Source organism: Anarhichas minor, unplaced genomic scaffold (genome assembly GCF_050575085.1).
Source record: "Anarhichas minor isolate MPS153535 unplaced genomic scaffold, ASM5057508v1 ptg000030l, whole genome shotgun sequence".
NCBI classification, from domain to species: domain Eukaryota; kingdom Metazoa; phylum Chordata; class Actinopteri; order Perciformes; family Anarhichadidae; genus Anarhichas; species Anarhichas minor.
In genome coordinates this window covers 6,350,912-6,371,206 of record NW_027466476.1, presented here as the reverse complement: position 1 = coordinate 6,371,206, position 20,295 = coordinate 6,350,912, and the positions used below count along the sequence as shown (strand labels likewise).

The following is a 20,295-nucleotide window of genomic DNA, read 5'->3' as shown; positions in this document are numbered from 1 at the left end:
GAGCTGTGCGCCAGAGTTTGTTTTTGGTGCTGCAGTCTGCATCCAGTCGCCCTCATCCACCCCAAACCACCGCCGCAATATCGGAATACGGGATGAGACTCATTATAGTGGCTGGTTCTTGCATTCCCACATCATCGCACTCTCATCTGCAGCGCTGGAACGTGATGGATTGGTAAATTGTAAATTAGATGTAACTGTGACCCCCTGTCGGTCATCGTCATATCTATCACAACAAAACACGTCCTTATATAAATGAGAAAAATATTAAGTTATGATTTTTTTTTCACACATAACACTGCAGTCCTCGCTAAACGGCATCACAAGCACCAACAATCAGCATTTTGTATCTCTATAACTTGGATAACTTGAACTATTCATGTTCCCTTAAGATGCGTAAAGCAGATTTTCCAGACAACCAAAGGTGGACAGAAGTTGATGCCTTATTGAGTCAACATTATATCCAAATATGACTTATACATTTGTCCCGAGAAAGACTATCTCTGTTGGTAAAACGTATTTCCTGTGTGGTGTTTAAGTACTGCGCAGAGCTGTCGCTGGCCTTGGTCCTGATCCAGGCCGGAGGCAGGAGAAGGACCACGCCCATGCAAAGGAGAGAACCCCCCCACCCCCCACCCACAAGACTGCAGCCTCACCACCTACAAACACCGCACACGGCGCCTCTAGTGCCCCTGTTCACACCGCCAGTCTGGAAAACAGCCCAAAACAATGAAAATGTGCAACAGCACAGCCACTGCCAAGTCATCCTAGATCTCCTCTGGCCATTTCTGTTGATGCTACTGTTACAATGGGAAAGAAGAGAGAGCTAAGTAAAAGCCACCTCAACAATAATGCTTTTCTAAGTGGAAGATAATATAATATAATAATATACAGTGTTCTTGATACCAGAAGTCAACTGCTTTATTTGGCCGTAAATCAACACAGTAGGAGAAAGTATTGTGCAGCAACAACGTATCCATTACAAAACACTACAGTCAGTCTTGAAACCTTGTTTTTAAACACATACTCTTCCTTCATGTCATGTTAATGTGGTCCAATCTCTTGAAAACTGGAATCATGTCAATATAATATATAATTTTAGTCTTTTGTGTATTGGATTTGGAACTCAGTAAGCAATGTAAGCAATGCAAACATTATAAATAGATGACATTGGAAGGAGTCGTTTGCTTTTTACTTACATATATTAACCACTAGAGGGTGCTCAAGCATCAGTTGTGGTGCTTCACCTGTGCAGCAGACCTGATCTGATGCAGAGCACGTGTGAACAAGAGTCACATCCTCACTCTTATTACAGGGTACCACGTCTATGTTATAACTTCTTCATACTGAGGTCATTGTCTTCAACATACAGACGCAGTAGCCAGTTTAAAAGGTTCTCCATCTAACGCAGGCCAACACAACAGTCCTGCAATAGATCTCTATGAAGGTTATTATGTTCAGCTTTTGTTTTTATATTTGTTTTAGAGTTACATTGATTCAACTATATGATCATTTTAGAGGATGTAGTTTGTGGTGCTGTTGAACTGTATTGTGTTTTACAGGCAGGTTTATATCAATGAGGGTAGGCTAAGTAAACACCTCTCTGAGTGTATAGTTGTGGAAATGACTGTGCATATAATGTAGACATCATGCATTTAAGCCTACAGACAGTGGCCTGCAGGTCTATAATAGACTTGGTCATGGTATTGGTCAGCCACTACGGTCATTCAGCTGGACAGTTTCCAACATCTAGAGCACCACTGCAGATAATCAGGACTGAGAAATGAGACCATATGGTGTGTGTGTGGGTGTGTATTACTCAATGAACAGGTACAACTTGCAATGTTTTTGCATCAATAAACTACCACATGAATACTGAGAAAACAGTGTAAATAAACAAGACCACAGTTAGCAGCCTTGAGCAGACCCTACACTGCTTTTTGCATGCAGACAGTGCCACTGGTTGGATTTCACATGAAATATGCTGTGGTGTTTTACAACAATAAACAGGAAGAGGGCGCTATTCCTCCAGCAGAAACAGACAGGAAGCTTTCAGGGATTGTGGCAATGGCAAATGGTGGAACAAGTGAAAGAAAAACAACCTCTAATATCCTCTTCAGAGTAAAAAAGAAAACAACACAAAGACACGTAGAGCAATGCAAGGTAATAAACCCTTTTTATCAGCAGACATATTGACATGTAAGAAAAGCTAACAAATGTTGGCTGCATTCCAGTTATTTCAGTCAGATCTAAGGCCCTTTTGTTGTGCAAATGCGATGCATATTCTTAAACCATTCTGTCTGCTACTCTCTGAAATTATTATTGCCAGCCTGACGGAGTAGCAGAAGGGGTCAGGGCTTCATGAAGGGTCAACTGAAGTTGCTACAGCTCCGCTAACTGAAGGTCCATCTCCGGAGCTTCTTGTGCTTTTTGTAGATAATGACAGTAAATTTAGATTGTATGGACCTATCAGGAGAGGTGAAAAACCTCCCCCTATTTGTTTGGCCAGATCCTACACCTTTGAAAATCTATAAATATAATGTATTGGCAGGAGTGAAAGACATATTAAGTCCCTCACCCTGCATGCTGTAATACCATGTGCTGAGGGTGGGGAAAGTATATGATTCATTTACCATGTCCCCCCCCCCCGGTGGGATTCAAACACAGTTATCCTCCCTTCACCAGCCTGCTATACTCTAGCCTGTCTCCTTCTGCTGTCCCAGCCGCTGCTGCTGCCAGCACAGCCACTCTATCCTCACTGTGGTTTCAGCTAATAGACTTGTAAACACTGCTCCACATGGCAGTCAGTACACTTCAGCTGGTCAACTGCAGCCCAACATTCAGAATGAGTCTGAAGAAAACACCACTATCATTGAATGTGGCTCAGTTAGTGTGGTCCACCTCTGTTCACTTATTGCATTCAGTGCTGCAGGGGAACTATTGTGCTGTACTGTATATCTTAATGGCTAATCCTTGAGTGGCATTGTTTTCTTTACATATATAATGGCATCTAATAACTCAGAAATTCCCAGATCGTCCCGACACGGAACCCTCTCCAGCAGCCCTGCACCTTTGAAACTCGTCTCACTTTGGTGCTTTGATATACCAGGTGTTACTCGCCGAGCGAGGGTTTCTGTGAAGAGCTTTGCTACGTGTCACGTACAGGCCACTCAGCCCCCTCGCTTTTGTTCTGTCTTGGATGCACTGATCTTGTCTGATGTGCACTCTTCACTCAGGTCCCCCGGGATGCCTCTTTTCAGCCAGCATGCAGACGACCTCCTCCATCTGTTTGCATATACACACACACACACACACACACATAAACACACACTCAAATATCTATCTCTTGATCTGAGCTGCCGGCTGTGATGGAGGATGATCATGTAAGGCGGTTGTCACACAGCCACTACTGCAGGATTTCTACTGAGGGGATGAAATCCACTAAGGCTCAGATAAATGCCTTCACTTTGGATATGTAACGTGATATGTGTCATCTACTGCTTATTGATCTTTTTAAATCAGTTTCCAGTGAGACACTGTGGACCACCTTCAAAATGGTGGATGATACAGTTTGACTGATTACATATTTATTGTAAAACCCATTACAGCGTGTGTTGTCCAGAGCTATCATTCACACCTTTTTTTCCACAGCAGACATTTTGACTAAAAGTGCAGGTACAGCTACAACTAGAAAGTTGCACTCAGTCGACTGTATTGTGCGATTGAATGAATACAACCCACAATTGGCTAACCCCCCGACTAGACACGAAAGGGTTGCAAGTCGCTGTAAAACACACTTTATTCAAACTCTAAAACAAGCGGCGATGTAAGCAGGCAATTGTCTCGAAGTCGTTGTTTAAGACCAGTGTGTGTACTGGTAGTTCAGTTAGCTGTTAGCTGTTAGCCAAACACAACATCCAAAACAATAAACCAGTGTGTGTACTGGTAGTTCAGTTAGCTGTTAGCTGTTAGCCTTTCACACTGTACAAAACAACAATGAAATGGAGCAAACTGTTTACCCCTACTGTGTCTCTAGGCCCAGAGTAGCAGCTGAGAGTCTGTGATGTACTCAACATGCACATATAAACCCAGGTACTGACTAACCTAAATGGAATGCAGTCATTATAAATGTGACTGGTTCCACCTGTGCTTTTCCGTCAAAATGAACAATAAATATAAGGTAAACACTTGTCAAAGTAAACAACAAAACAGGATCAAGTGTTTAAAAAAGTAAAACGTGTATTTGTGTAAACACAAACTGAGCATCAAATATCATGCAGTGATTAGCATCAAACCATGAGTGTGGAGAGAAGAGAGCCAAGGGGGTGGAGGCAGTCATTATGTGCTCTCCACTGGTGACTTGAAGCTCATAAGGGATTATATCGCTACTACCTCAATTGTTCGCCTTTTGTTGTGTTGTTTAGTCACATTTTCTGTTTGATTGTGATGCCTTGGTGTGTGTGTGTGTGTTATGCGGGTGTGTTCCCTGCACTACGTGTCTAAATGCACGTTTTCATGTGTGCTTGTTCGTAGGTGTGAGTGCACAAGATAGGTCAGGGCACTCCGAAGGCGAAGGTCAAAGAAAGGTGTGTGTGCAGGTCACCGATAAACTGCTGTATTTGACTAATCTGACGAGAGGTGGGTCAGTAGGCCTGTGACCCTGACACGGATAAACACACCTCCTTACACAACTCTGCTACTGTCAATAACAGTTCTATACACACACCAGCAGACTGTAGGCCATGGCAATAATACACTCAGCGGGAGCGTGGTCTGCTTGGCTCGGGCTGAGCTGCATTGCGGTGTCTGTCTCGTGTTTCATGTGCAGATTAAACGTAAGGTGTGTCTTTTGGTGGACGCCAAAAGTGCTTTACAGTGGGACAGAAGGATTATAATATACCAACACTGAGATAGAGAGAGAGAGAGAGAGAGAGAGAGAGAGAGAGATAGATGGATAGATGGATAGATACTACTATAGTAAAGCACAGAGACCTCTCCTTGACCGTCCTGACCCTGCTGCACATTCCCCGCCACATAGTGGACTCACTGTCTTGACCTCGACACCACACTGTCTAAGAATACAGCTGAGACACACAGCTCTGCTTTCAACAATGGTTAATATTATAGGATATATCATTATCTGATATTTGTAGACATCTTTCAACTGCTTGACGGTTTCATTGTGTACTGATATGGAACGTCCTAACAGAAAACAGAGTGTTCGTATTTTATTGATACAAATAATTACAGATATTTGGTTATTTTGCGTTTCTATTTATGTATACTAAAAGGTTGTGTGTTAACAGATTTGAATGAAAATCTTTGAGATCATTAGATTAGATGCTAAATTAACAATTAATCTAATGTCAGTTTGCTAATTTATGACCCGTTAGGAGTAGAGATGAAATTATGGACATTGATATGACACTTGACTATATTGCTGTTCAATAATGATTGAAATAACATTGAAATTGTAAATCCTTTTGATTGTAATGACCTACAGTATATTGAAATGGTACTGGAGCTAACAATGAACTAGGACTCCCCATGATGGGAGAAAAAAAGCCTTTTCCTATGGCTCTCCTCCCCCCCCAGCAGCCAGACAGCTCCAGAAGGGATGCGGGATGCTTTTCAAGATGCTCATCCCCCTCTTTGCTCTCTTTTGTGTGTGTGTGGGTTATTGAGCAGCAGACAGATGGCTGTCATCATACAAACCTGGGATTTGGCGCGCAGATTACTCTGAAAAACACTGGATGGCTGGCGAGGATGAAGCCCCTGGTGGAGACTCTTTCATCTGCTGTGCAAAAACCTCCTTATTACCGTCTACTCAACCTCTCCATGAAGATTATTCATTGTAAGAGAAACTTGTGTGTTGGGTTCTCTGGTTAAAACCTTAATTTGCTCCCAATTACTCTGCAGGCTTTTGTGACTTGAACCACAAATTAAGACAATGACAAGGTGATAGGTAGGTAAACAAGGGTTTCAAATGTTTTATTCCTTTAATATCAATGGCAAATACAAATTGCTGCTCCACGACTCATTTTCAAAGGTTGTTTTTTTCTCTCTCCACATTTAAAGTGATTTCTTTAGACGACAGTGTCCAAATTATCCAATTCTTAAAAAGTAAGTGCACAAAACTCCCTCCTTTAAGTTATTGTTCTATAAACACACATTTGACCTCTCTGAGGAGAAAGGCGACGACGATGTTCATGGAGCTATGACGCGGTGTGTTGCTGTATGTGTGTGTTGTGTAACCCATGAAAGCACCACGCCTGTGACGGTCACAATGAAAAGGAATGGCCCTCGTGATACATGTCGATATATCATATATTCTCAGACATATCATATACTTCTGTTAGGTCGTGTCCGTTTGTAAGGCATTATCAGCCACTTTGTATGCAGGGACAAAAATCAAATATACACATGAACACATGTTCCCCCTGAAGCTGAAACCTGTAGCTTAAACAACTGGTCTGACTGTAGTCTTGTTCTTTGAGAGATTCCACACCTGCTTCTTAAAAAGGCAAATGCTGAGAGCACCCGGTCGTTTTTAGAGGGGAGAAAGGGTGGAGGTGAAGAGCAACAGTCTGCATGCGATCGTTGACGCACACACTGCCCCACCGCGCATACCTGCCTCGCCCGCACCTTGGATGCCAACGCAACATGAGGGAGTCACGCTCACACATGTGCAAACACACACACACACACAGGCACACACACGCGCACACACACACACACACACACACACACACACACAGGCGGAAGACAGACAACAGGCCATGGATGGAACATGGGAGAAAACAGTAGACTCCCATAGACAGACATTAATGCTTACCTTAATAAATGAAGTCTTTGTAAAGTGGACTTTTTTTGTTGCATTTAACTAGTAAACAAATGAACCAGAACAGAAATGTAGCCTTACAGTCTTCCACCCACCCTCAACCACCCCAAAAATGTCTCTCTGAAGACAGTGACGAAACACACACACACGCGCACCGACAGATGGCATTTCAATGAACACAACTGCCCACTCACACCGTATTTTCATTACATGTCCCCTTTAGTCCGTCTCTCTTATAACGTGGCTACACAGCACCTCTCCGTTTTTACAAAAAGTTTAAATTTGACAAAAAAAAAAAGAAAAAAAAAAAAAGCAGCATTCCACAATCAAACACTAAACATTACTAGATCTATTTTTTGTGACTCATCTTCATACTTTTAACTGAGATTTGCGAGCGGTGGAAAGCAGGAGCAGGGGCGTTCCATTGGCACTGTGCTGCTGCTACACTTGCAGGGTCGAGGACGTCTACATTCGATAAGCTGCAGTCCTCTCCCTGCCCGTGATGATTATGGAACCAAACAAAAGCGCTGAATTCTTACGAGGCGGAGCAGCCATTTTGTTTGAGGTTCGTAGGCACGGGGATGTGCGAACAGGCAACACAGCTTAGCCAGAGGAATCATCACCGCCGCTCAACGCTGGCCACCGGCTCCTCTCATTTTTATACTTTTTAAAATTACATTTTTTTTTATCATAAATTATTCCGATTTTTTTTGTCCTTTTATTCCCACATTAAAAGGGGCAAGATGGCTTTGAAAACAGCTAAAAAATTATGATCAACCACAGAGAAAACATTTCATTTTTCGACACACAAAAGCCTCGAGGCACAAGAGACATTTCTAAATACTCTATGGGTTGACAAGGCTGTGCAAACAAACTACACATTAGAAACTCTCAATAACCCTCACAAGAAGACCAGAAGCAATGACTAATTAAATATAGTTCTATATATTCATCTATATATTTAGTATATCTAATAAATACATTTGTTGATAGACATAGAGATCTTTCTGTAAACTATTTACAACAACATTTTTTGCAGAAACAATAAATAGCTATGTAGGCAAGGCAAAGGAGGGAAACATCTGCGGTGTTTAACGTTTTAGTGCTTTTCGTGTGTGTGAACACAGCGCGTGTTCCCACTGAAAAGTCAAAGCCTCGGCTCGTCTCGAACCTTCATAAATAATTGGCAGGAACATCTTGTAAAAAGTAATGCTCTCGATGCTACCTGCCCGCCCTCTCTTCATAATGGAATGTGCTCCAGTCTCTCCACTGCTCTCAGTAGATAGGCTCCTCCCTTCTCATTAATACCTGGTGAACGGGGCAGTGATGAAGTAGTGCACACAAATGTCCCAGCACATGCCAAGATATACCAGCAGTTAAAAAGTTTTCCAAACCTGCTAGTGACCTTTTTGTCGTCGCCAGGCTCAGACATGACAAACACACATTTATGATAAAAAGGGATGCTGTAAAAACGCCACAGTCATCAGAGAGAGGCAGAAAAACATCAAACCCACCCCTAAAACCGTCCCGTATCCCCCCCGGCCCCTTCACAATCTCATGCTGCACACATGTTTTTACCTCTGAATGGCAGGTGTGGACAGAAAATGACAGGGTAGTTACAAGCCTGCCAATGCCAAGGGGGGCTAAGGGGGGGGCGTATCGCTGTCGGCCTAAAACAGTTTAACACAACACGCTGTTATACTTTAGTGTCCCTACAGATCAGTAGACGACGGGCATGTTTTTCAAACACTTACTTCATCTTGTAACATCACTGCAACATCTGTAGTGGGGGGGGATGGGGGGCCCTTTAAGTTTTTTTTAGAGACAGCATTTAAAAAAAAAAAAATGCTTTTGTTTACAAAAGCAATTGTAAGTGCAAAATACCATGTACACACGGCTGACTGGTGAGCGGGGCAGAAAAAAACGTATGTGTGAAGTTGGGGTGAAATCTCATAAGTGCTTCCCATGGCTCTTGAGGCATAGAAAAAGAGGCAGTGGGATATTGTGTGGTAACATTCTCTGGCTGAAAGTTGTGTTTTTGATGAATGGGCGGAGAGGGCGGAGTGTCTTTAAAATCTCACTCATTTGATTGGTGCAGAGCAGAGGACACCCTAAAGACTGACCGCTGAATGTGGGCGGGTGTATTGAAGTCTGGATGGAAGTCGTTGTGGGAATAGAAAGTCCGAAGAGGCCCGGCTGGACGAGAGGCATCAGACTTGGTCAGTCCTGGTATGTATGGAGAGAGAGGGGGGGGAGGATGGTGAGGTCTGAGCGAGACCAGGGAGTGGTGAGGCAATCTTAGGGATGGGATTGGCTGAGGGGAAGAAGAAGCTGGAGTTGGGTCTATAGGCTGCAGCCTAACTGCTTGGCCCTCTCCTGAGTGTCCTGCAGCAGCAGCAGGCTAGCGCTGGAGTAGCCCTCGTCGCTGCAGCTGCTGCGCAGGCTGCCTCGCTCGTCCCCCGAGTCGCTCACACTGCTGGTGCTCCACTCCAGGTCACCCAGCAGGTAGTCCGTGCCCTCCACGTCCACATCCAGGTCCTCTGTTGGAGCAAAGGAGACGCAAAACATTGTAATAGGTCTGAATGATAACTGAATATACATCATTTGTTCTAGCAGCTGTACTGGTGAACTGCGAAGACAAAGAACCCTGCATGTGTGTGTTCATGATACTGTGTGCGCCTACAGCCCATCTCTGTTACTAAAGACATTGTGTTTCGCTTTGTTCCCCATGTTTGAAACAGTTGAGGGAATATGACATTACCTTATTCTAAGTTTCATTGTTCACACATACATAACTTTGACGGCCATAGTGTAGACTACAGTGATTTAGATTTAGAGTAGTTAGATCCAACAGGCTTAAAGTCCTAAAAGACACACAATTGTGATCATAGCCTGATTTATTCATCATCTCTCAAACCCTGATAATAACATTTGTAATGTATATAGTTTTACAGAGCAGCAAGTTTGTTTATTGCGTTTATAAAGCATCGACTTTGACCAGCAGTATTTTGCATAACTTAATTTAAGGGAGGACAGCGGTTAACCACAAGATAAAGGACTTGTTGTTTTTTTGAGCTTCTAACCAAACTTTGATATGTTATGATACGAGGCTTTATGTCAGTTACGTGTTTATTGTTGTGTTGCTCTGATCTGGATTCACCTGATACATTAACTCTTCCATGGAGAGCAGTGAGTGCATCATGTCTGTGTACCTTGGTCAGAGTCGAACTTGTCGGAGCCGGTACTGTCAATGCGGGTCCGCTCCACCCCAAGCTGCTCCAGACGCCTCCTCAGGTGTCTCCGCTCCCGCTGTAGCTGCTCCACCGTATGCTGAGCTCTCCTATCGCTCTCCTCCAACCTCTGCGGGGAGGGAAGAGAGAAAACACAAGGAGAAAATGTCAAAAAGGTTGCTCCGTGTGTGTGTGTGTGTGTGTGTGTGTGTGTGTTCCCTCAGTGCTTTGTCCACAACATTTCAGTCACTCAAAAATAACACACAAACCCACCACAGCGCTCAACAAATGGATACATTGGTTATTACATATGGACACACACACCTTGATATGATCTCTGGCCTTCATCAGCAGGCTGAGGGTGGTGTGCCGGTTAGCATCTGGTCCTAATGGAACGAGGGATTTCAAGCGCTCTAAACACAGCCTTAGATGTGCCCGTCTGCAGACAGAAGAGAAGAAACAAAGAGACACAAACATCATTAGCCTTTTTAATGTCTGTTACACAACAAGCATGTGATTTGTTGAGCCTTAATATCAAAGTTTATTCTTGGCCTTGGAAACGGTAGTTCGACAATAAATAAGTAAGTAAATAACTCAAGGTCGACTTCCAGTCCACAACTTTTTTTCTGGAGCTTTCGACCACATCTCATGGTCGTCATCCCAGTTGTATCATTAGTGTTGAGCTTTGGTTGCATGGTGCCAACTGAGTCGTCTTATCAGGACAACTTCATCCGCTCATGAAGACCATGAGATGTGACTGAAAGCTCCAAAACAAGCTAGTGGGTGTATCTTGAATTATTATTTCTTATTTTGTTACTGTGATTTGTTATTGATGCAAGTCCACATTCAGCCTTACGTAGCTTACACATTTTTCAACACTAGTCCCAATGAGATATGAAATGAGTACCTTTCTCGATTCCTTACTTTGAGGAATACAAACATATTCTTTCACCATGCTAGTGATTTGGCTCTAATGATGGCAATGTTGGTCTGTCTGTCCGTCACTCTGGTCCAGACTGAAATATCTCAACAACTACTGGATGGATTGATATGTAGTTTTGAGTTCATGGTCCCTACATGATGAATCTTACTGATCCCCTGACTTTTTCTTTAGCACCACCAGGGTAACATTGGGTTGATGTTACCCTAAGGATGAATTGTCATAACTTTGGTGAGTCCTTAGCGTTTCACCAAGTGCCATCATCAGGTCAGTTTGTCCAATACTTTGGTCTATGACAACGTTCCTGCATTGACATTGTCAGCAGCCTCAGCTGTACTTTGAGTTTAGTGCTAATCAGAAAACAACACTAAGTTGGTAAACGCCGTCATTGTGAGCATGTTAGCATGCTGATGTTAGCATTTAGCTCAAAGCACCAAGTGCCTCAGCATAACCTCACAGAACTGCTAGCATGGCTGTAGATTCTTGCTATACAAAAAGGGCTTGCTATAAAATAAAAGCCAAACCTCTTAAACGTTAAGAGTTGTCTATACACAAACAGATAGATAAAATACAATATAAAATTTAGAAAATAAAAATTTCAATCAAATAAACGGTCTGAATAAAGTGTGTATCTGGGCTAGATATCGCTCTATATTTGACAGTTCAATACTTGCACTATTAATGCAACTTTGGGATCGAAAATAAATAAAAGTCAAATGTCAATAAAGAATTATAACTTTCTCTCTGAGCCACTGTGCATGTGTTTTGATCCTTCTGCTTTTTGATGCTAGAGTTACTCATTCGTATAAGCGGAAGTGACTGAATGGTTTGCACATGTAAGCTAGAAGTCATGAGACTCTCCTGTGTAACATCACTACATAATGATGCTAGGATTTTTGAGGAAGTGTACAAATCCTCATTGGGCAGGAATTAAACAGAAATGTGGTGAAATCCAAAGAGCGTCTGTGACATATTTTCAGATGGGAACTCTTTACTAATGTCAGCCGTCCTACAACACAGTTCACAGCCGCTCTAAGCTGGCAGTCGCTAAGGTCTGGTGGGTGTTTGCGCCCACTTGACCCGCTGTTACACAACACACACCTCCACCTCCAGCCTCGGCGGAGTGTGTACGTGTCTGTATGCCAGTGTGTGCCTGAGCGAGTGGGCGTGTTTTTTTTTTTTGGCAGCTGAGGGCTGGCTGAAGGAGCTGTTCATTTATGGTCTGCTGCAGGTAATCCTGATGTGAGCGTTACAGCCGGAAAGAATTTATTCAAAAATGGGACACATGGAAAGAGGGTCAGACTGATTTCACTGTGGGCAGAGGACACACTCAAATATATTTGCATCCTTCTGTTGAAGCAGGTGTTGACTTTATTCTATTTCACATTGCATCAGTCACGATTGTCAAGCAGCCCATTGGGAAAAGGCCCAGTGCTCCAGATAGCCAGTCCGTCATTGACCCTCGCCCTTTTATACACACACACACACACACACACACACACACACACACACACACACACACACACACACACACACACACACACACACACACACACACACACACACACACACACACACACACACACACACACACACACACACACACACACACACACACACACACACACACACACACACACACACACACAGTGTTGAGCTGCTGAAACCCAAGTGCCTGTTTCTCAGCTGACTCAGTCCAAAGGGCATGAAGATTGCCATTACATAACATCCAAATGCCCTCGGCTGTGTTGCTCTAACATAATCAGCTGGGCTAAAACAACCCCTATTCTGGTTCAGTGTGGCTTCAGTGTGTCATTAGATGAGGTGTGTGTGGAGCTACAGGCTTGTGTGTGCAGCCGAAGGCCGGAACCTTTCTCTGAACTTTCCTCTGCCCTAATTTCGTGCTTGTGTTCTTTTTTTAAATGCCCCCCGACTGTTCCAGCAGTAAATCACCCCACTGTCCTCGCTCTTGCCCTCTGACCCCCAACAGTAGCTGCTCATGACCAGCTGGGAGGAAAGGCAAAAAGAAAAGGCGTGGTGGTGGCCGAAGTCGTGTTACGCGGACATAAACACACGCATGCTCTTAGTTCTGCATGCAGAGACAGAGGGGAGTCATACAAATTAGGACTTTGAATGTGTGTGTTGAGAATTCACTGGAGGCGATATTACCAGAGAGGGGGATGGGTCTCGTTGCACTCCTCTGGCTTCGCCGGCAGTGGGTCGCCGTGAGTAATTTACTATCTGCCTATGATGGCTTTGATCAAGCTACTGGTGGGAGAAACTGGCTAAAGGCTGTGAATGTTCTCAAGTGTAATACGACATGCTGTGGTCGTAATTTTGACTTACTGCTAGGCCTGAGGTGTCTCCACACACTCGCTCATGCTCAGGCCTCGGTGCCATATATTATTCAGGCTGTTCACTGGGCTGCTGGTCTGGATCAACTAGCGCTGGCAAGATGGAAAGCACCGACACTGACAGGGACTTAATCATTTAATTAATTAATTACATATTCGTTTTCTGGCCTAAAATTTCAGCCTGACAATTTATGTTTGATTTATGTTTTGATTTATTACAACCCTCACAGCCTGGTATTACAGCTGTAGCATTGTCATAAACTATTATAGTAAACGTATTAATGTGGTGTTTCCTAGCGGGAGTCTACAGCCACGCCAGCAGCTCTGTGAGGCTGTACGTCAACACTGCGGCGCTTTGAGCTAAACGCTAACGTCGGCACGCAACATGCTTACAATGTCAATGCTGACATGCTGACGTTAAGCAGGTGTAATGTTTGCTGTGTTCATCCTCTTAGTTTCACGTGTTAGCTTGCTAACATCTTCTAAGTAGCAATAAACACAAACTACTGCTAAGGCTGATGGGAATGCCATTAAATCATATATAAAAGAATATCAATTTCAATATCCATTTTGCTTTTTTCAGTTTCCTTTTAAACATTTAATTATGGCCTGAGTACTAAAACGAAAATAATGTATTTACCATTCTCTCTTAATTCTTATTCTAGGTAAAATCAACCCATAATTTACAGACACTTTCCATAGTAACAGAGGAACAGTAAATATGCACACACACACACACACACACACACACACACACACACACACACACACACACACACACACACACACACACACACACACACACACACACACACACACACACACACACACACACACACACACACACACACACACACACACACACACACACACACACACGTACCTGTTCTTTTCCATTTCATTGTGCGTAGACCTGTGGAGATAAAAACACATGTGAGAAACCACACAAAATAACAAGGCCGCTGCTTAAACAGGGTAAGGTTTCCACTCTGTGTGCCATCACAGCGGTCCAAGGCCTTAATGCAGGGGAGGGAGAGAGGCAGAAAAGGCTGAGTGGGAGTTTATGAGCAGTCACAACCAGCTGAGGAAAAGGGATTCTAAGAAAAACAGGCTGAGCATTCTGATGCCTGTGGCTTGTTCTGTGGAGGATACTTGTGCTTTTTTTAAAGACTAAAATACGTGATGAGGAGGCCAGGTGTAAACATAGTAACAGTAACTAGAAACAGAAGCGAGGGACTATGCCCTTTGAAACTGTGCATGTAGTACTGAGAGAGGCGGGGGGGGGGGGGGGTACAGTGCGAAAGGTAAATTGAGAGATGGAGGTTTGCTTGCGGCCAGCAGGACTTCTGCATTGCAGTAGCCCCTTTTCACACAGCCTGTTCAAGCCGTTATTCCACCTCGCTGTCCTGTAGAAAAGGCTAAACGGAGTTGCTCGGCCGCTGAGCCGGCAGCGGAAAAGGCAAAATATCCACCCACCCCGGGTCCCAAAATAGCCCGTCTGCACCTTCAGCTCTGCTAGGCTCGACACTGTCCCCATTGCATGCCATGGCCAAGAATCTCAGAGGTCCCTCGCACACACCCACACTTTGATTCACCTCAATGTTTGACAACTTACTGTCAGGAATAAGCTTAGAAACAACGTCTTCCAATATTGCAACCTCCGAACAGCAATGGGTATCATGCCTGTGTCTGTCTGTGTGTGTATGTGTGTGTGTGTGTGTGTGTGTGTGGGTGGTATCATCTTGTTTCAGCTTTCTCTATCTCCCTTGGCCCCTCCCCCTCCGGTCAGTGTGCATTCCTGTGCAGGGCAGACAGCCGCTGGTGACATAACAGCACTAGCAGGGACATGACCCCACTTATTCAGGCTACATTTCAGGCTCTGGGACACATCTCCATAACCCTACCCCCTATAATGAATGGGTTGCTCTATTTCTATATCAACACATTACTATTAAAGACAGGATAGATGCCCAAAACTACAAAAATAAGACCAAAGGCTGTATGAAAGCCGCAATTCCTTCAGAGAGGGTTCCAAGTCAGCCTGGTTCCTCTGAGGTAATAATAATGAGGTAATAATGAGGTAATAACTCTGACTATTCTAATAATGACTTTGAGTCTTCAAACTCCACCTACAGTGTTGGCATTCAATCTTCCCTGACAGCTCCCTGGACATAAACTGGATAACTGAATTGTAGACAACAAGACACTACAACATGAATCTACTATTAACCCGTTCTCCTTCCTGAAGGCTCTCTGTAGCCTCGCCCCACAAGCCTTTAACAACAACACAGGGCGGTGAGTATGCAAAGACTCAATTTGCCTGCTCAACAGGGATGGCAAGATCACAGTGCACTGTAGCTGCACAGTGTTGTGTGTGTGTGTGTGTGTGTGTGTGGCGGGTGGGGGCGGACCTGTGTAATGGAGGAGCTGGTGCTCTCCATCGCTTGCCAACAGTGAGAACCGAGCAGGAAAGACACATGGGGGGTGGAGGAGGTGGGAAGAGAGAGAAAACGCAAGTGGGAGAGAGAGATGAGGGGGATGGAGTCGCCGCTACTACCGACACACACACACACACACACACACGTCAGAACCACAGTGACTCCCCTCCCCCACTACTCACACATCCATGCCATGGTTAAACAACACAAACTGGAGGAGCTTGTTCATTCTGGGTTGACTGGTTTCACATATATACATACATGGCTGCCCGACCTACATTTCACCAAGTCTCAACAGCATCAAGATAACTGATCATGCCTGATCAATTAATGGTCCTCTCTCGTCTGTCAGAAATACATTCAGCCATAGTGCCGGTCTGCCTATTAATGATCAAGAGGCAACTTCACGGCCGACCACATCAAATAATCCGAGCTGACCTTATTAATAACAAGTGTGGCTCAGCTGACTTTGAATAGTAATGAGCAATGGTTGATTTAAAGCTCACAAATGATGAGGGAGTTGCTTAACATAAACTTGTAGTTACACAAATAAAATGGTAAAAGTGCCGATAAGCTGAAAAGATTGAATGGCTTGAGGACAAACCTGCAGCAGCTCGTGGTCTACTTGACATACAGGTCACCTAAGCATGTTGGGACATGTTCTGAGCTGGTTCCCTCGACAAAAAGCCAATGGGATTTTTCCATTGTCCATTTCAGGCATCTCACCAAAAACGTTGACTCATATACAGGTTTTGACTTATTCCTGCTGCACTCAATTGACTAAGCTAACCTCAATGGACTAAATCCTGACCAACAGGCTAAACCAAACATTTGAATAACAACAAGTTCCTTTTAAAAGAGCAGTATTTACACACGTGTGTATTTAGACAATGAAACGCAGGTAATTATTCTGATTTCTTAAATCTTTTGGCAGATGCCTCCTAGATGAAACGATTAGCCGACTAACAATTTTGCTAATCTAGTAATCATTAATTTTACATTCTCTGGTTGTAGCTTCTCCAGTGTGAGGATTCGCTGCTTTTACGTATCAGTGTTTATATCTTCGGGTTTTTGGACAGTTGGTCAAAAACAAGACAATTTGAAGACACTGGGAACCGACAGACGCTATTCACTATGTTCTTAAAAATGTAATAGACTAAACGATTAATTCAAAAAAAGAATCAACTTATTAACCGGTAGCTCGCATGAAGGTATGGACTACTCAAACGTCCGCGTATACCAGTCTTCTAACTTTAGATCTGCCGACAATATAACTGGATATGTACATTGGGTTATGAGGGGTAACAGAAACATAATTTCCATGCTTCACATCGTGTACTCTGTACATTGGATACTTGGCCATCCATGTTCTTCAAACATGCAACTTTATACAGCGTGTACAGGCCTGCCATCATAGATAGGGGGCCAGGCGCGATAGTTTAAGCGCACATTCGGACACTAACTCACTGAGGACATTTACGATGTTGCCCTTGTTTGTACATACTAAGTGATGGAAGCAGTTGTCTGTTGCAGCTATTTCAGCTGGATGTACATTGAGTTACACAAGGTAAGAGGTCTATATAAAAACCTATTCATGCCCTTCTCTCGTGTGAGAGGGGAGTCGCCCCCTGGAGCAGGTCCCCCAATGTCACCGTTCACTTTCATCATCATTAGAACATCTTCTCTATATTAACAGGCCAATGTTTCGATCTCAAGCAAGTCTGAAACTCTTTTTTTTTTGCACCAAATAGCTGTTTAATTGTGGCGTTTTTCATTGTGCATATGCTCATAAATACAGGTGGATACAAACACACTTCAATCACGTAGGTCCTATAGAGTACGGTTCCACTAGTGCTGCCTTCGATCGAGGAGCTTCTTCATCCTCTCCACGAGAAACAATCGATGCGCTCAGAAGCTGTGCGTTTCAAAACGAGTTTCGCAAACAAAATTTCCCCAATTGCACAAAAGCCAAACTGCAATCTAATCACGGGAGTGCACATTGATTTGTGGGGGTGTGAATGCAACATAAATCTGTCCCGATATGATTGACTGATAGAATTGTACGTGTGGGGAGTCGTGTCTATTGACCGGAGCTGTCAGGATGCGCTCCCTCGGTGAAATGTCATCTGCGGCCCCCTTGACTGACCCAGTTTGCCTTACTGAGGGGCCCTTTCACTTTAAGACCGACTGATGTTTGCTGCTGTCACTCAAACGCTTTGAAGAAGACAAGCGGTAGTCAAAACAAGGCCATAACCCAATAGACTCCATAACCCAATAGGCGTCATATTACTCTACTTTAAAACTGATCTTGTTTTTACTATGTCTCTTGTTTGCACTATGCTGCTGTAATCCTGTACATTTCCCCACTGCGGGACTAATAAAGGATTATCTTATATTATCTAATTGCAGCACCAAAAAAATAAAATAAAGCAAAACAAAATTACATTAAATATCCTAATTTATGATTCTGTCACTACAAAGGACAAATTATAAGTGTGCATTGTAAAAATCAAAAACCAGTCCAGTAAACAATGGATTAACATTGCTGCGCTCAGTGTGGACACACTTGATGGGGGGTATTATGAGCGCCTTGTTGCAGAGCTGAACAATTATACAGTGTGTATACATGTTCTGGCCACAAGGAGCTGATATGCCTCTTTACCTGCTACTTGTGTTTTTCTTGCTTTTGCTTTTCCTTTTCAAGCTTTCCCTCTCTTGGCTGCTGATGAAGGGTGGCATGGAGGCATAGCCGTGTTCGGCTTCTGCAAGCAAACAAACAAACAAACAAACAACATGTTGGTCACGTGTCCAGATATATCTGGCAATACAAAAATATAGCCACGGTGAAAAGAAGCCAAAATAGAACAGCTGCAAAAAGGATAATTCAGTAGCAATGTATTGTGTTTAAGTGCACTAATGGATGGAGTCCATGCAGAGTCTTTGCACCGTGTTTTCTCCCCTCAGCCTGGACAATGATGTCATCTTGAACTGGAATAAACCCCACAAGCAAACCACAACAGAGGGAAAGGAGGGGCCTCCATGATAACAAGGTGTCCCTGCACATCTGACTGCATCTGCCACATATGCATTCATTCATTCTTTTTATTCATTTACCAGAGAAAGGAAAAATGCACGACATGTTTGGTTTTTTTGCACATTTTTGCAGATCATCACCCAAAATGTCTGAATATGAATATTTATGAGCAACCTATTTTTGGGTCACGTTAGGCGATGCATTCTGCTGTGTCAAAACGTAACTCGAATACTTAATGTAAAAATGTTTTCAATAAGGGGCAGCAACAGGATTTAAAATAGCTTAAAAATGGCAGGTGCATTAATTAGCATGGATCAGGGGGAAGTGATGTCATTGTCATTTTTCATAAAGAAAACAGAAAACAATACACTTTACCTCGTTCCCTGCGCTCAAGGTACTCGGCTGCTTCGATCAACATCTGCACCATTCCGATCGCCGCCATTTTCAACAATAAAACTGATAATATAACAATCCGATGAGGGATATTCTGTGGTTGTACACAACCTTTAGGTCATAAACCACTGGTCTGCTTCTAAAGCTGGCTTGCTGTTCTGGCAGTTGTTTTTTTTAAAGGTGAGAGCGAACGTTAAAGGGTAACTCCTGCAGTGTATCAAACGGGTTATTTAAAAAATGAATGTCCTAAATACAGCACCAATCAGTTTACACAAACCCCCTCCTTAATGTTAAAAAAATGGTTCAGGTAACGTCGAGGGTCTGGTGTTAGCTGAGGCTAACACTTCAACAGCTACGGTTGCTTTGGCCTCTTTATTAAGCAAATACTTTGCTAAAAAAAACAACGGCTTTCTATGAAGTTCTTCAAGAAAAAACCGGCTGGTTGAGAAAACGGTTGAGTATTGCTCTGTTTGAAAAACAAAACAAAAAACAAAACAAGTTGGCTAACGTTAGCGCTCGTGACAAGTTGCCAAATTAACGATGAAACCTTCTTGCTAGCTCGTGAACAGATTCGACCAATCGGAAAAAAGACCGTTGGCTGTTCAGTTGTCACAGTCTTGCCTGATTGTGGAAATTATAGAAAAAAACGAGCTAACGTTAGTTGTCTTAAAAGTTCAACGGACGATGTCATCCAACCTTATCGGTTCGGGGCTGTGTAGCAGGCTAGTTTTGTGCTGGCTTATCGCTGATCACCCGTAAAAACGTCCTGCTAGCGACTGACATCAACCGAGGAACAAGTGTTTATCAAACTGCTTCAAAAATAGTGGCTTGTTGATCTGGACGACAGCAAACTACTGTACTTCCCCACAAAGCTCCTGTGTTCTGCGATGTGATTGGGTACTGGGCGTAACTTATTGCGCTCCTATTGGGCGGTTACGCTGTCAATCGTCGAGAGGGTCGCGCGCTGACTGCCACTGAGAACCTGGTTCAGCCATTTTGGTCCTTTGATTCCATTGGCGAAAGCACACGGCGGCGGAGCCAAAATGAGCACAGTTTCCACCTTACACA

At 43.5% G+C, this 20,295-nt stretch overlaps 1 protein-coding gene across 2 annotated transcripts; it reads right to left on the bottom strand.

The window, feature by feature from the left end:
- Positions 1 to 5,959: 5,959 nt before the first annotated feature.
- mxd1 (MAX dimerization protein 1) lies at positions 5,960 to 20,087 on the bottom strand. Of its 2 annotated transcripts, none has more exons than XM_076104627.1 (6): positions 19,210 to 20,087; positions 18,463 to 18,562; positions 14,246 to 14,275; positions 10,393 to 10,507; positions 10,051 to 10,198; positions 5,960 to 9,378 (listed from the first exon to the last, which is right to left on the bottom strand). In XM_076104627.1, the coding sequence occupies exons 1-6, from the start codon at positions 19,274 to 19,276 to the stop codon at positions 9,182 to 9,184; spliced, it is 657 nt and encodes a 218-aa protein (XP_075960742.1). In that variant the 5' UTR covers positions 19,277 to 20,087; the 3' UTR covers positions 5,960 to 9,181. The 2 variants fall into 2 exon arrangements, with proteins under 2 accessions (XP_075960742.1, XP_075960741.1); XM_076104626.1 differs by lacking the exon at positions 19,210 to 20,087 and adding an exon at positions 18,747 to 19,183.
- Between the last annotated feature and the right edge of the window lie 208 nt (positions 20,088 to 20,295).

What these genes read in the sequence shown, in the direction of transcription:
- mxd1 (XM_076104626.1), bottom strand. Translation starts at nt 18,897, where the DNA reads ATGAATGAATGCATATGTGGCAGATGCAGTCAGATGTGCAGGGACACC. An exon ending in AATGAAATGGAAAAGAACAG is followed by an intron (nt 10,508 to 14,245) that starts GTACGTGTGTGT and finishes TTCTGTCTGCAG; the next exon opens with ACGGGCACATCTAAGGCTGT. An exon ending in AGGCCAGAGATCATATCAAG is followed by an intron (nt 10,199 to 10,392) that starts GTGTGTGTGTCC and finishes CCCTCCCCGCAG; the next exon opens with AGGTTGGAGGAGAGCGATAG.